This window comes from Gymnoscopelus microlampas (genome assembly GCF_963454915.1).
Source record: "Gymnoscopelus microlampas genome assembly, chromosome: 10".
Classification (NCBI taxonomy): domain Eukaryota; kingdom Metazoa; phylum Chordata; class Actinopteri; order Myctophiformes; family Myctophidae; genus Gymnoscopelus; species Gymnoscopelus microlampas.
This window is the reverse complement of record NC_139947.1, coordinates 44,741,605-44,753,689: the sequence shown is the minus strand read 5'-3', so window position 1 is coordinate 44,753,689 and position 12,085 is coordinate 44,741,605. Positions and strand designations below refer to the sequence as shown.

At 39.4% G+C, this 12,085-nt stretch overlaps 3 protein-coding genes across 3 annotated transcripts; 1 reads left to right on the top strand and 2 right to left on the bottom strand.

The window, feature by feature from the left end:
• The first annotated feature begins 222 nt into the window (after nt 1–222).
• tmed4 (transmembrane p24 trafficking protein 4) lies at nt 223–3,768 on the top strand. Its single transcript, XM_084068903.1, has 5 exons — nt 223–434; nt 1,213–1,313; nt 1,411–1,536; nt 1,740–1,886; nt 2,403–3,768. Exons 1-5 carry the CDS (start codon nt 296–298, stop codon nt 2,550–2,552), a joined length of 663 nt encoding a protein of 220 aa, XP_083925029.1. The 5' UTR covers nt 223–295; the 3' UTR covers nt 2,553–3,768.
• plpbp (pyridoxal phosphate binding protein) lies at nt 2,800–8,558 on the bottom strand. The gene is made up of 8 exons (XM_084068891.1): nt 8,433–8,558; nt 6,930–7,037; nt 6,752–6,787; nt 6,589–6,664; nt 6,255–6,395; nt 5,959–6,101; nt 5,726–5,824; nt 2,800–5,592 (listed from the first exon to the last, which is right to left on the bottom strand). Exons 1-8 carry the CDS (start codon nt 8,520–8,522, stop codon nt 5,425–5,427), a joined length of 861 nt encoding a protein of 286 aa, XP_083925017.1. The 5' UTR covers nt 8,523–8,558; the 3' UTR covers nt 2,800–5,424.
• Nucleotides 8,559–8,927: 369 nt separating this feature from the next.
• Nucleotides 8,928–11,828, bottom strand: snrpg (small nuclear ribonucleoprotein polypeptide G). Its single transcript, XM_084068927.1, has 4 exons — nt 11,692–11,828; nt 11,490–11,512; nt 10,717–10,841; nt 8,928–9,189 (listed from the first exon to the last, which is right to left on the bottom strand). The coding sequence occupies exons 1-4, from the start codon at nt 11,721–11,723 to the stop codon at nt 9,139–9,141; spliced, it is 231 nt and encodes a 76-aa protein (XP_083925053.1). The 5' UTR covers nt 11,724–11,828; the 3' UTR covers nt 8,928–9,138.
• Nucleotides 11,829–12,085: the final 257 nt, after the last annotated feature.

The following is a 12,085-nucleotide window of genomic DNA, read 5'->3' as shown; positions in this document are numbered from 1 at the left end:
CTTTAGGGCTTGTTTTCCTAGACCTGGTTGCTTATTTCTTTCACGAAACCTGGCAACACTAGTTGTGAGTTGACGATTGGGATCAGTTCCCGTTGCAGTTTACAGTTCCGGTTTAGAGAGCATACGGAAACGGGCCTGTGTGCATACATGAATTTGTATGCTGAAATGAGCGGATATAGTAGGTGCGCTGTAGACCGGATATGAGCACTGAGCAGTAAATAGAACCCAGGCTTTCCACCGGGTCTGGTGGTGACGCGAGGTTAGAGCGGACCAGAGAAGAACACCAGGCTACAAGATGATGATGATGTTCTCTGCGGGGTTGATCTCCTTAATGTTCGCTTGGATATGTCCAAGTCACGCGCTCTATTTCCACATAGGAGAGACGGAGAAGAAATGCTTCATTGAGGAGATTCCAGATGAGACCATGGTCATTGGTAAGCTACGTGTTGTTTTACAATGGGGAAGCCAAGCTAGCTTCCCGAGGCTAAAGCCCTGATTTATAGTTCGTTGCGTGCCCGGTGTTGGTGTGTCGAAAGTAGTCGATCTCCAAGAGCATAACGGATTGCCGGTGCGACGCGTTTTGAGCTTGGAGATCTGCTATTTTTTTGGTGTCTTTTAAGAATGAGTAAGCCTAGCTAGCTACCAGAGGATAACAGCCAAGCAGAAAGTCAGACAGGGCCTACGTAGTGGAACCGGTGTGTGAACCGCCCACACATCCTGCTCAGTAATAAGGGGACAGGTGCAACGACTTTTGTTCCATAATGCTTAGTTCAACGGTTTTCAATGTTTTACTTAGAGAGAGAGATGAAGCAGGGACCCCCACTATAGAATTGTGTTGCAGAATTTTTTTTAAATCGTAAGATGTCATAGATGTGGTTAATGTTTAAAAAAAAGTTCTTATCACATAAAGATTTGGCGGCCCCCCCTGTAGTAACTCCATAGGGGTCCCGGACCCCCCGTTGAAGACCCCTGGCTTAGTTGAAGAGGCTTAACAAATTGTTGCTCAAGCCGGGTAATATTTTTGTAATTCCACAAGACTTTGCGTAGTTTCTATGTTAAATTTGCTATTGAGCTCTTCCTGACATAAAAAAAAGAAATATTTTCCCATATGATCTCCTTATTGTTTCCTTATGGCCTTGCTTTGGATCATTATTAGCTCATATAATGTCATGCATTTGTGTGGCTCCATGAACTTCCATCTGTGTCTGATAGGGAAGTACAGAACCCAGCTGTGGGACAAGCAGACAGGTTCCTTCCTCCCAGCCACCCCTGGTCTTGGGATGCATGTCGAGATTAAGGATCCAGATGCCAAGGTGAGAAGAATAAGATTAACAACAATAACGACAATAACACACACACATTTTAGATTTAAAAAAATAATAATGGCTCCCTCTCTTTTTCCCTTTACAGATCATTCTTTCTCGTCAGTACGGATCAGATGGGCGGTTCACCTTTACCTCCCACACCCCTGGAGAACATCAGATTTGTCTGCACTCAAACTCCACCAAGATGGCTCTGTTTGCAGGAGGAAAGTTGGTATGAGTGACATTTCTACCCCAAACTTGACAGGAATATGTAACTGCAATGTTATTGGCTTGGAGACTTGTTGCATGTCATTTCCCCTCTATCTGAACTCACTATCTTATCACTCTGTCCTATCAGAAATTATGCACTAATGCAAGAAATGTTTTTGTTTGTATGACAAATAAGCTACATAAAAGGTACATGTTTTGTTGCAGAGAGTGCATCTAGATATTCAGGTTGGAGAACATACCAACAACTACCCTGAGATTGCGGCAAAAGACAAACTGACTGAGCTACAGCTGAGAGTGCGGCAGCTGCTGGACCAAGTTGAACAGATCCAGAAGGAGCAAAACTATCAGCGGGTGAGTGGCTGAAAGACATAGAAGTATGTGTGGTAGTTCATTTTCAATGTCTTGTATACAGTATATGTTGCTCTGCAGCTATCTAAATTATTCGTAAACTTCAAACCTATGTGTGTGTATGTATGTATGTGTATGTATATATATATATATATATATATATATATATATATATATATATATATTTTTTTTTTTTTTTTTAATTATTATTTTTTTTTTCATTTAACCTTTATCTAACGAGTACAAATCACATGGAGACTAATGTATCTCAATGTGAGGCAGTATTGGAGGAGCTGCTGTTACTGTGTTGCCAATTTCTAGAGCCAGACTTATATATTGGTATCAACAATTATGAAGCCAAGATCCTGTTACATAACCACTTTCAACCTGGCCTATATGTATGTATATTGTATATGTGGGGGGATCGGCATTGGACCCAAAACTCTGGCATCAGTTGGCCTCTAGCAGTTTCACCACTTTATTGTGAACATGATGTGTTTGTGTCCTCCTGACCTGTAGTATCGAGAGGAGCGTTTCCGTATGACGAGCGAGAGCACCAACCAGCGTGTGCTGTGGTGGTCCATCGCCCAGACGCTCATCCTCATTGTCACCGGAATCTGGCAGATGAAACACCTTAAGAGCTTCTTTGAGGCCAAGAAGTTGGTGTAATTTCCTTTTTCGAGTGACAACGGCATCAGGGTTAGTAGCAGTAACAGGGACACACATGGAAAGACTTTGTCAAATGAAATGGAGACACCCACCACGGAACAGAGAACACAGGATGAGAGCTGTGGTGGTGTGGCCAGCCATAATGGGAACGCAGCTAAAACCCCCAACAGGAGTAAATTGAATGAGACATTTATCAATTGTGTGTGAATTTCTTCTTCTTTTTTTTTCAAGATGCAACTTTTTTAGATGATATTTCGTCAATAGAAACAACACAGCAACACATTCCAATTTGCCGTTGTTGTTTTCTTTCTTTTTTGGGTGACTCAGAAACAGAAATGTTCCAATTCCATAATGTGAGAAAAAGCAGTATGTTACTTTTGAATTGTGATTTCCATTCCGTGGTCATGCAGGGATACATATGACTTATTTGAATTATTGTATTAATGGTGAACACTGTTCAGGCTACTGTGGATACTAAATTATTTGGAGGGTGGGGTGGTTTCTGGGAATGGGCCAAACACGTAAACTGCTTTTTATGTAGTTCATATGGTGGTTGTGTTGGGATTTTCAGTTGAAAATAAGTAATTTTCTGTAAGTTGTCACATGTGATTCCCATACTGGCCTTATTCCTTAGATATCAGTTATCTTGCCTGCTGTACTATATACTTCATAGCCAGAATCTCAATTGCTGTGTGCATTACCTGTAGATACATTATGTTTGTGTTATTAGTCTAATGACAGGGCTATTTGTTGTAAATAATGAGTAAAGATTGGCATACCTGTTCATTTTATAACAGCTTTTACAACCACAATAAATGGTACACAAGTCTTTAGCCATTAGCTTTTAAGGATATAAGTTTGGTGTTTCAGCAGTGTCCGAGAACTATTATTTATTGAAGAGGCATGGTTTGTTTCATTGCAGAGCTCATGCCAAATGTACTGTTCTGTTGCCATTAGATCATACAGTATTTTACCCAAGCTGGAGTATCTTGATCATATTGTGATCAGACTAGAGGTAATAGATTACTTTCTCGAAATGTCAACACATAATTTGAAGGCAATGCAAAGGTCAAACTGGTTTCTTACCTTAGGTCATTGTTTTACGCGAGACTACAGTATATGAATCTAAAGCGTTATAACTGACGTTTTACTTTCTACAATGGTTTGGAATGGATGTATTATCTACATGAGCTTAAATAAAACATTGGTCAATCTGGGTTTCGCTTGATCTCAACATATTACAAATTTCTCCTGAATATGAAAACAAGACAGTGAATGGCAGCTATTTTCAATTAGTTTATTGCTTGGCATCAATCATTGGCAGAATTCCAGTTAATGCTAATATGCCTTGTAAAAACAGCGACTATGGAACTGCAAGTGTGACGCTTCCCATTGAAATGCATTTTTATTTTAGTGAAAGCACATTTCAATGAAACGGAAAACCACACCAATTTGTGACATCTGTAACGTCCACATTTTCTGAATTGCCCAGAACTGCAGTGTAAAAATGTACTGTAAAGTATTATGAAACAATGTCTCTGCATAGGTGTACTCTAAATTCCCCTCAGCTTCTTCATCAGTGTTCCAACACATTGCTCAGACCATAAACATTAACTAAAAACACTGATTTCTTCTGAATGCCTTTCGTTAATATCAAGAATAGAAATGTGACCACACACACACACACACACCATACAAAACCATTTCATTGACTCACAATACAATGTGTCATCATAAAGGGAGAAATACATTTTATTCAATCAAGTTTTTTTGTCCCCTCAGAATATTTCCCTGTGTGAAATCTCCGGGACCACGGCACACAATCGAGCACATTTCAGCAGTCACATCTTGGCTTGTAAATGAAGAGTTAGGTACAAAATATCACATCAGTAAACAATCAAATTAATTCACTTCCTTACAGTTATTAGTTCAAGACACTAGGGTTTCAGAAGTTCCAGTTCTGGCATGAAATTAATACGTGAACTGTATTGACTGATGTTTTTATACTGTACATGAGAATAGTGTTGTAGTCAAGATCCCTGCTGTTGACACGTTTAGTATATAAAGATAGGTCCTCTGATGATGATAGAACACTGCAGGTTTAATCATATTGTATCTACACACAGCAAAGTCCTGAGTTTTAATTCAACTCCTGAGTCTAAAAATCGACTCTTACAGACCCATTTTTATTCTGTTAAATTAATACCCAGATTTTGCTGTGCTGATACTTTTAAAAAGATTTTAAAAAACAGAACAAGTACAGTGCACAAAAAAACAATCATCCACCAAATATATTTCGAGGATTATTTTAACCCATTAAAACCGGGAAGGAATTTGACTTTTTTATATATATATATATATATATATATATATATAAATTATATATATAAATTATATATATAAATTATATCAAAAATCAAGTCAAAAGTAGCAGATATACAAGCTCATAGCGCGTCACTTTGTGCAATGCTATGAGCTTGTAGATCTGCTATGTTTGAAAAATCGTTAAAGTTTGGGCAAATCTTTGAATATTATATATTTTTTAAGCGAACATTTTCAACTCAAATCTTTTTTGTTTCTGGGGGTCCCTGGAACAAAATGTTTTAGAGATGGGGGTCCGCAGCCAAATACATATAATTTTGGGGGTACTTGACCTGAAAAAAGTTTGAGCAGCACTGATATAGCAACACGTTTTTCAGAAAACTGTTAGGATTTAGAAGACATTTTTAGAGTTGGCCTCAGGTCTAAATGGTTTAAAATGGAATGTGCAACTTTGTCATCCTAACCCCACTTTACTTTGCGTAAACTCTCCTTCTCCAATTTCTCTGTGCAGTGTGTGCATGTGGAGTTTTTTCTTATAAGAAAATGTTTTTCAGTGATCAGACACAGTGAGGAGCTCCATTTTCTTAGCCGTCTCCTCTGAAACGACCTTTGACTTTTTCTCTGGGCTTGGGGTGGGTGTGTTCGCTGCACTATTGGGATAATCTCTGTTGCCAAAAATAACACTCCCCACTCGTACGCTGGTAGCACCCACCTCGATCTATAAGAGAAAGGCCAGAGCACAATTTAAGTAAAGAAAAGCATGCAAGCGTGTAAACAAATAAGGTGTGTGTTTTACAACTTTGACCTTAGTCAATCTCACTAATAGAGAGGGCAGAATAACTGGTACTTACCGCATGCTCAAAATCATTAGACATCCCCATACTGAGTTCTACCTCCTCTACAGGAAGCTTTAGAGTGTCGCAAACCTCCTGTCTCCTACTCAGAAGCATCTATACAGGATGAATATTTACACATTCATTAGAGATAAATACAATTATTATTACGCTGCATAATACAACAATACATCTGCAGTTATAATATTTTGTTTTCATTGGGAGTCCTTTCAGAAAAAAAAGCCCAATACCTGAAAGTCTGGATTAGGGCCTTCGCTTATGTCATAGCCATAGCGGCCGATGGTCATTAGCCCAGCCAAGTGTAGGCCAGTACACTTCGACAGTATGTGTTTGACTGTGTTCGTCGTTTCATTCGGCGGAAGGCCATGCTTACCTGGAACACACATAAATTCACGTATAATTACTGTATGTGTGTGCCGAGTCCCCCCCCCCCACCCACCCACCCCAAAAAGCATTATTTACATCTACTTTATATCTGAGACAGAGATAGACACTTGTGTGACTATGATAAAATGAAAAGACTAACTCTGTTCTCCACTGGTGTTGATCTGCACCATGATATTTAAACTCTGTGTGTTTGCCGCTCTGATTCTCTGCCAGGAGCTGTTGACCTTGTCAGCTAGCTTCGCTGAGTCCACCGTCTCCACCATGAAAAGGTTTGGCACACCTGATGCAGGAGACCATAAAGGATTACTTTTTTTTTTTTTTTCACATGCCGTTTACATTTCTGACAAATAAAGTATTCAATCAATCAAAAACTGTACATCTAGAAACATTCATGTTTGCAAACACACATCTTAAGAGAACAGGTCTGATTACCCTGGAATCAGATGGAGATGAGCAAACGTGTCGACACTCACCGAGTAGTTTGTTGACATTATTCTTCTGTAAATGTCCGATAAAATGCCACTTAATATCTGGGCAAGATTGTAGAATCTGTATTGGGAAGAAATTCATTATCTTAAAGGCTGTCTATAATACATGTATTTTTTAAGCCTTTCTGGGTTTAACACTTCAACCAACCTCAGGGTTTGATGCTTTGTCCACAAGTTCATTTACCTAGTGTGAGGAAACAGGGAACTAGTCAGTCTCTATAGTAGTACCCTTGTTTTATTAGGCAAATCAAACATTATGTCAGGCTTGTTTCTGTATTGCATATCACACAGTAGGAAAGGCTAAATGGTTTTTTTCTCCCACTGACATAGTTTTCACCAAAGTTACGCTGTCCTTGTCTGTAGGCCTCTATAACCATCTCTGGGGGTTTAGTCTTGCTGACTGCTACCAGGCGGGGCGGCAAGGCTGGTAACGCCTGGCAAGAGGGAGGGAGAACAAATGATTTAATGTTAAAACATATTCAGTGAAGGATAAGGTCAGTAGTTGTGTCAAAAGGTCATGCAAAGCCATATCACTGAATGGTTATGTGTCTAGCACAATTCTCAAAGTTCCCTGAGTGGGTTTCTAATCAAGCCTTACAGGTCTGTAACTCTTGAGTGTACAGTTCCATTTGTACACTCTTTTTTTTTGGACGGGGCCCCTTGAAATTAAAATGTTTGAGAACCACTATAGAAGAATATTATGCAGATTGCTTTATTAATGGTCAACACCGTCAGCTGTAAGCCACGTTGCCGTAAACGAGGGCATTAAAGAAAGATACTCTGCATTTCATTGACAGTGACAGATAGAGCAACCATGTTTATTTCTATAACTTTCATAACTGCTCGTTGGTTAGCTCCAACGGAACCTCTCCCTCCGCTGTATAGCTCCGAGATGAGGTTCCTCGTTTCTCGGTGCCGTTTTAGCAGGACATTGTCGCACATTTTCCACTTTACATGTTTCTTACCCCTTTCTGCACATCGTATCCAAAAAGTAAAGGTTTTCTGCCATGCTCTCAGATGTTTTAAGTTCTAGCGCACAATAAAAGCTATCCAACGAGTTGAAAAAAGTATTTAATTCGCCTCTGTCCTCATCCGGTGACATGTTTTTCAGACATTGCGCAAGAGTTGCGCCCGGTGAGATAACATTACTGATTCCCCTACTGGTCAAATGTTAAATTGCATCTAATGCAAAATATTATGGAACCAGCTGAGGACAGAGGCGAATTAAATACTTTTTTCAACTCGTTGGATAGCTTTTATTGTGCGCTAGAACTTAAAACATCTGAGAGCATGGCAGAAAACCTTTACTTTTTGGATACGATGTGCAGAAAGGGGTAAGAAACATGTAACGTGGAAAATGTGCGACAATGTCCTGCTAAAACGGCACCGAGAAACGAGGAACCTCATCTCGGAGCTATACAGCGGAGGGAGAGGTTCCGTAGGGGCTACTCGTTGGTGTGCATTATGTACATCGTGCACTGCAAACTGACATTTTTCTTTAAGAGCAGTGTTGAGTCAGAGGTGGGAGGTTGTGAAAAAAAGCGTGACCAAGACAAACAAGCGTGCAGAATAGTGGCGGTTGATGATGGGCCTGAAATGTCAGTGCTGTGCATGCATTTTTTGAGCTTTCATAACTAATTCACTGCACACGCATGTTCTACTGGCCAAGCATGCTAGCACCAGCCTTGTAGTCCATCCAAAGGTTGAGATGTTTGGAAACCTTACATAACGAGACGTGCTTCTCTTGACACGACTCCACAAAACCTCCCATTCTCATGTTTGTAAACAGCAACACGGCCTCTTAAAGAAGTCCAGCGGGCAACTTTTACCTTGGGTCGACGTGCCGCCGCCTGGTTCACCCTGTCCACCACGGACTGCAACGCTTTTCCAACCTCATCCGACATTGTTACTTTCCACATACCGTCAAACGAGCACGACTCTGCGTAAGCAATGGACGTAACGCCAATGACGTCAGTGCTATGTCAGAATAAAAGCTCCCTCTAGTCTAGTCCAGAGCCTTCTGCACTGGTCTAGTCGTGTTAAAAGTCAGATGGCGCCCTCTAAAGGGCTTGCGCTTCTTTTACACCGGCGCACTCTCAATATTCAGTTTAAACATTTCAATGCCTACACATCTACAAATAAGTTATGAACTCAAATTATGCACGAATGCACTTAAATAATCTTTTTAAAACTAGCTTAATTGTTTGTGTTAACCCTGCCATTATGTTTTAAAGCTGATTATTGCCTTTCCATTCATCTTAAACATGCCAGTGTCAGACAGCCCCCTGAATGCAATATAAGAGGTCAAAATATGGACAACATGATACAGAAAAACAAGTCAGTTTATTCACAAGATTTCACAAAATGTGTCAACATTTCCAAACAAAACATGTCCGCCTCATTAAAATCACATACAGGCCCATGACTCAAAGAAAAGACTTCATCCATCACGTTCAAACAAAATAAGCAACAAAAATGAAAATAGCTGATGGTAAAAAGTTGTCAAATTGTGGTGTTCTCCGGTAGCATCATCTCTCATACTCTCTCCAAGGCCTCCAACATGATGATACTATTTCCTCTGATGACCTGCAGAAAACCAGATCAGATGATCAATTACAGCCAACAATATATTTAAAACACACTCACACTACTAAACTAAATACAATTCTACCACTACATTCAAATGTATGCTACTCAATTGTAAATGGGGGTGGGGGAACACTCAGATTACCTGCAGAAAACTAGATCAGATGATCAATTACAGCCAACAATATATTTAAAACACTCTCACACTACTAAACTAAATACAATTCTACCACTACATTCAAATTGCATTCAAATGTGTGCTACTCAATTGTAAATGGGGGTGGGGGAAAACTCATGACAAATGCTTATCCTACTCAAAACAAATGTAAAATACAAATACTAAACCAGCTTGTAAAACATGCATTAACCATTGGTTATTTATTAAAGGTTATGTCTGTTGTGTTTTAAGTATGTTTATATGGCATTCTTGTAGGATAATGTATAGTGGGGATATAGTAATTACATAAGTGTCTTTACTATCTACTAAGGAATCAGTGGCAATAGACCATGGAGTCATGTCTCATGCATGTACTTTAAATCGACACATCTCACTCTGTATATGCAACAGTACCACTTTGTGTTCACTGTTCATTACTTCCATGTTGGATTTCCAGGCAGCTAAGCTATGAGTAGCCCTAGAATGGCTGCGATAGGACTACTTTTCATGCATTACATATATAAATCCCACCCATGCCCTCCTGTGTCGGGGAGTCATTGTGGCAGCATTAAAAGTTGTAGCGCTGCGTGTGTACTCACTCAATAATTAATTGCTGTGACTTGGAGTCAGCTATTGTCATCCATTTTAATATCCATTTGAAATTATGGCAGAAAACATTTACTAAAATATCTCCATTTTCTCACAAGCTTCACACAGACCACACTCTCCACTTCCTCAAAACTGATGGCTTGGGTCATCCTCTTTGTCAAGTCTTTGTTTCTTAAAAATCCACGGCTGTCATGTTATGAGAAAAGTTCTGTCAATAAACTCTGTGCTGTCGTGATTCTTCTGTGTTCGAGTTTGGAAGCACTCATTGTAAATCACTCAATGACCCGTTTCGAAATTGCACATTGTGCAGGATGTGGAGTGAATTACGAGTGCTTCCAAACTCAAACACATAGAAATCATTACTGCACAGTTTGACAGAAAGTTTCAAACAAAGTATCAACAGAGACAAAAGGGAAAATCCAAGCCGTCCGTACAGGTGCAATATTAGTGAGTTTATCGTCCTTTAATCAGATAGGACTTTTCTGTTTCATGAATGGGCTGTCCATGGAGGGTATTGCAGAGGCAGATAGCATCTAAATTACTTGTCCATGTAATGCATGAAAATAAGTTAATATCACAGGGCTGGGGTTATGAGTAACCAACGTGATTATTATTATTTGATATAATCAGCACTGTATACCCACATAATCCTGGGATGAAACGCACAAAATCAATCCTAAAATCTGGAATACGAGTGTGAATTTAAGACAAACTAGACATGGCATTGTTGACAACAGTGGATAAGGCTAAGAGGTACGGACCACCATGCCAATGGTGTTCTGGTTTCCGCCTGGTCCCATCTCCAGACAGTCATCCATCACCAGGTTCATAAAGGGGTCAAACCCTCGTAGAATGCCCTGCACATGCCTGCCTCCATTCAGCTTCACTAAGGGTTAGAAAAGACAAAACAATCTGTGGTTGCTCGGTTCTAACCGATTTATATTTTGTAAGCATTGGTTTTGAGAGTTTGCAAAACAAATGCATGCTTCATTCCCCAAACAGCAACCACAAAAAGACTAGGTTATGAAATAGTCAATCTTTTTTTTTTAAACTCCATGATCATTTAAGCTTCACTGGGTTAAATGTTTGACTTGGCCAACTCAAAACATACAGGCATGGTAATGACATCAAACCTGGATCCGTTTTTCCATTATTGGATAACAGAATTGTTTTTAAATAAACCATTCAATGGACAGGTCCATCTTGTGGTTTTCGCGCTTACTTTCAATGGGGTGACGTCACGTTCTCTTTCTACATTGTACCGTAACATAATTACTACAATTGTATGTCAATTCTAATGCCAAGATAACACATTTAATGACATCCCACATTTTTATTCACATAATACGCCCCATTAAATTTTCAAACTGGTCCACCCGTATTGCCTAACTAAAACACCAGCATAATGGTTACAGATCTATTCAACTCCATCCAACATAGAAAACACAAAATAGTAAAAGCTGTCGAGCGTTTTGATTCAACAGCAGCCAGAAATGCAGCTCAACATAACTTTCATTGAAATATCTGTACTTACGCGAAAGCTTCTTGTCCATGAATCTGAAACAAAAAACAAGAGTTGCAGAATGTAGTTTTATTCACGTCTTAAGATCCATGTCTTCCTCGTAAGCTAGCTAGCTAATGTTAATGTTGGTTAAATCACAAAAGCCACACAACAGGCTACGCATGGGGAAAACAAACAAATTAACTAAATGTATATAACATGGTACATAACTTACTTTTTCAGCTCTGGTGGGTGTGCTTTGCTCATTTTGACTTAATCTATGATTTTAACAAACGAAGAATCGTATTGTATTCGTTCCTCAAAAGCGCGTAAAGCATGCGTCGTAGTACCGGAACCGGAAGAGGCCAAGCAAACCTAATGTTACTTTACACTACTTTGTAGTGATGTCCGTGCACCGTGTGTGCACAGCGTCACCTTCTGGCCAGGAGGAGAAAGAAATATTCGCCATTTACAACAGAAAAAGTTGTGACCTGTATGACTTTAAATTATACATTATGAATAACCGCTTTGTTAAAGTAAGTTGGCAATACAGAAGACAATCGCCTTTAATACAAAAATCAGAAATTAAGCATTATGGCTGTAGTTGTAAAGACAATAAAAAAAGAACA

Bases quoted from the DNA above. Each gene is read 5' to 3' on its own strand.
- snrpg (XM_084068927.1), bottom strand. From the start codon at position 11,723: ATGAGCAAAGCACACCCACCAGAGCTGAAAAA. The intron at 10,842-11,489 runs GTAAGTACAGAT...TCTAACCCTTAG, and splicing joins CATGGACAAGAAGCTTTCGC to TGAAGCTGAATGGAGGCAGG. The intron at 9,190-10,716 runs GTCCGTACCTCT...GGTTTTCTGCAG, and splicing joins AGAACACCATTGGCATGGTG to GTCATCAGAGGAAATAGTAT.
- tmed4 (XM_084068903.1), top strand. From the start codon at position 296: ATGATGATGATGTTCTCTGCGGGGTTGATCTCCTTAATGTTCGCTTGG. The intron at 1,314-1,410 runs GTGAGAAGAATA...TTCCCTTTACAG, and splicing joins TTAAGGATCCAGATGCCAAG to ATCATTCTTTCTCGTCAGTA. The intron at 1,537-1,739 runs GTATGAGTGACA...GTTTTGTTGCAG, and splicing joins TGTTTGCAGGAGGAAAGTTG to AGAGTGCATCTAGATATTCA.
- plpbp (XM_084068891.1), bottom strand. From the start codon at position 8,522: ATGTGGAAAGTAACAATGTCGGATGAGGTTGGAAAAGCGTTGCAGTCC. The intron at 7,038-8,432 runs GTAAAAGTTGCC...CCCTCTTGCCAG, and splicing joins CGGCGGCACGTCGACCCAAG to GCGTTACCAGCCTTGCCGCC. The intron at 6,102-6,254 runs GTTAGTCTTTTC...TGTGTGTTCCAG, and splicing joins CAACACCAGTGGAGAACAGA to GTAAGCATGGCCTTCCGCCG.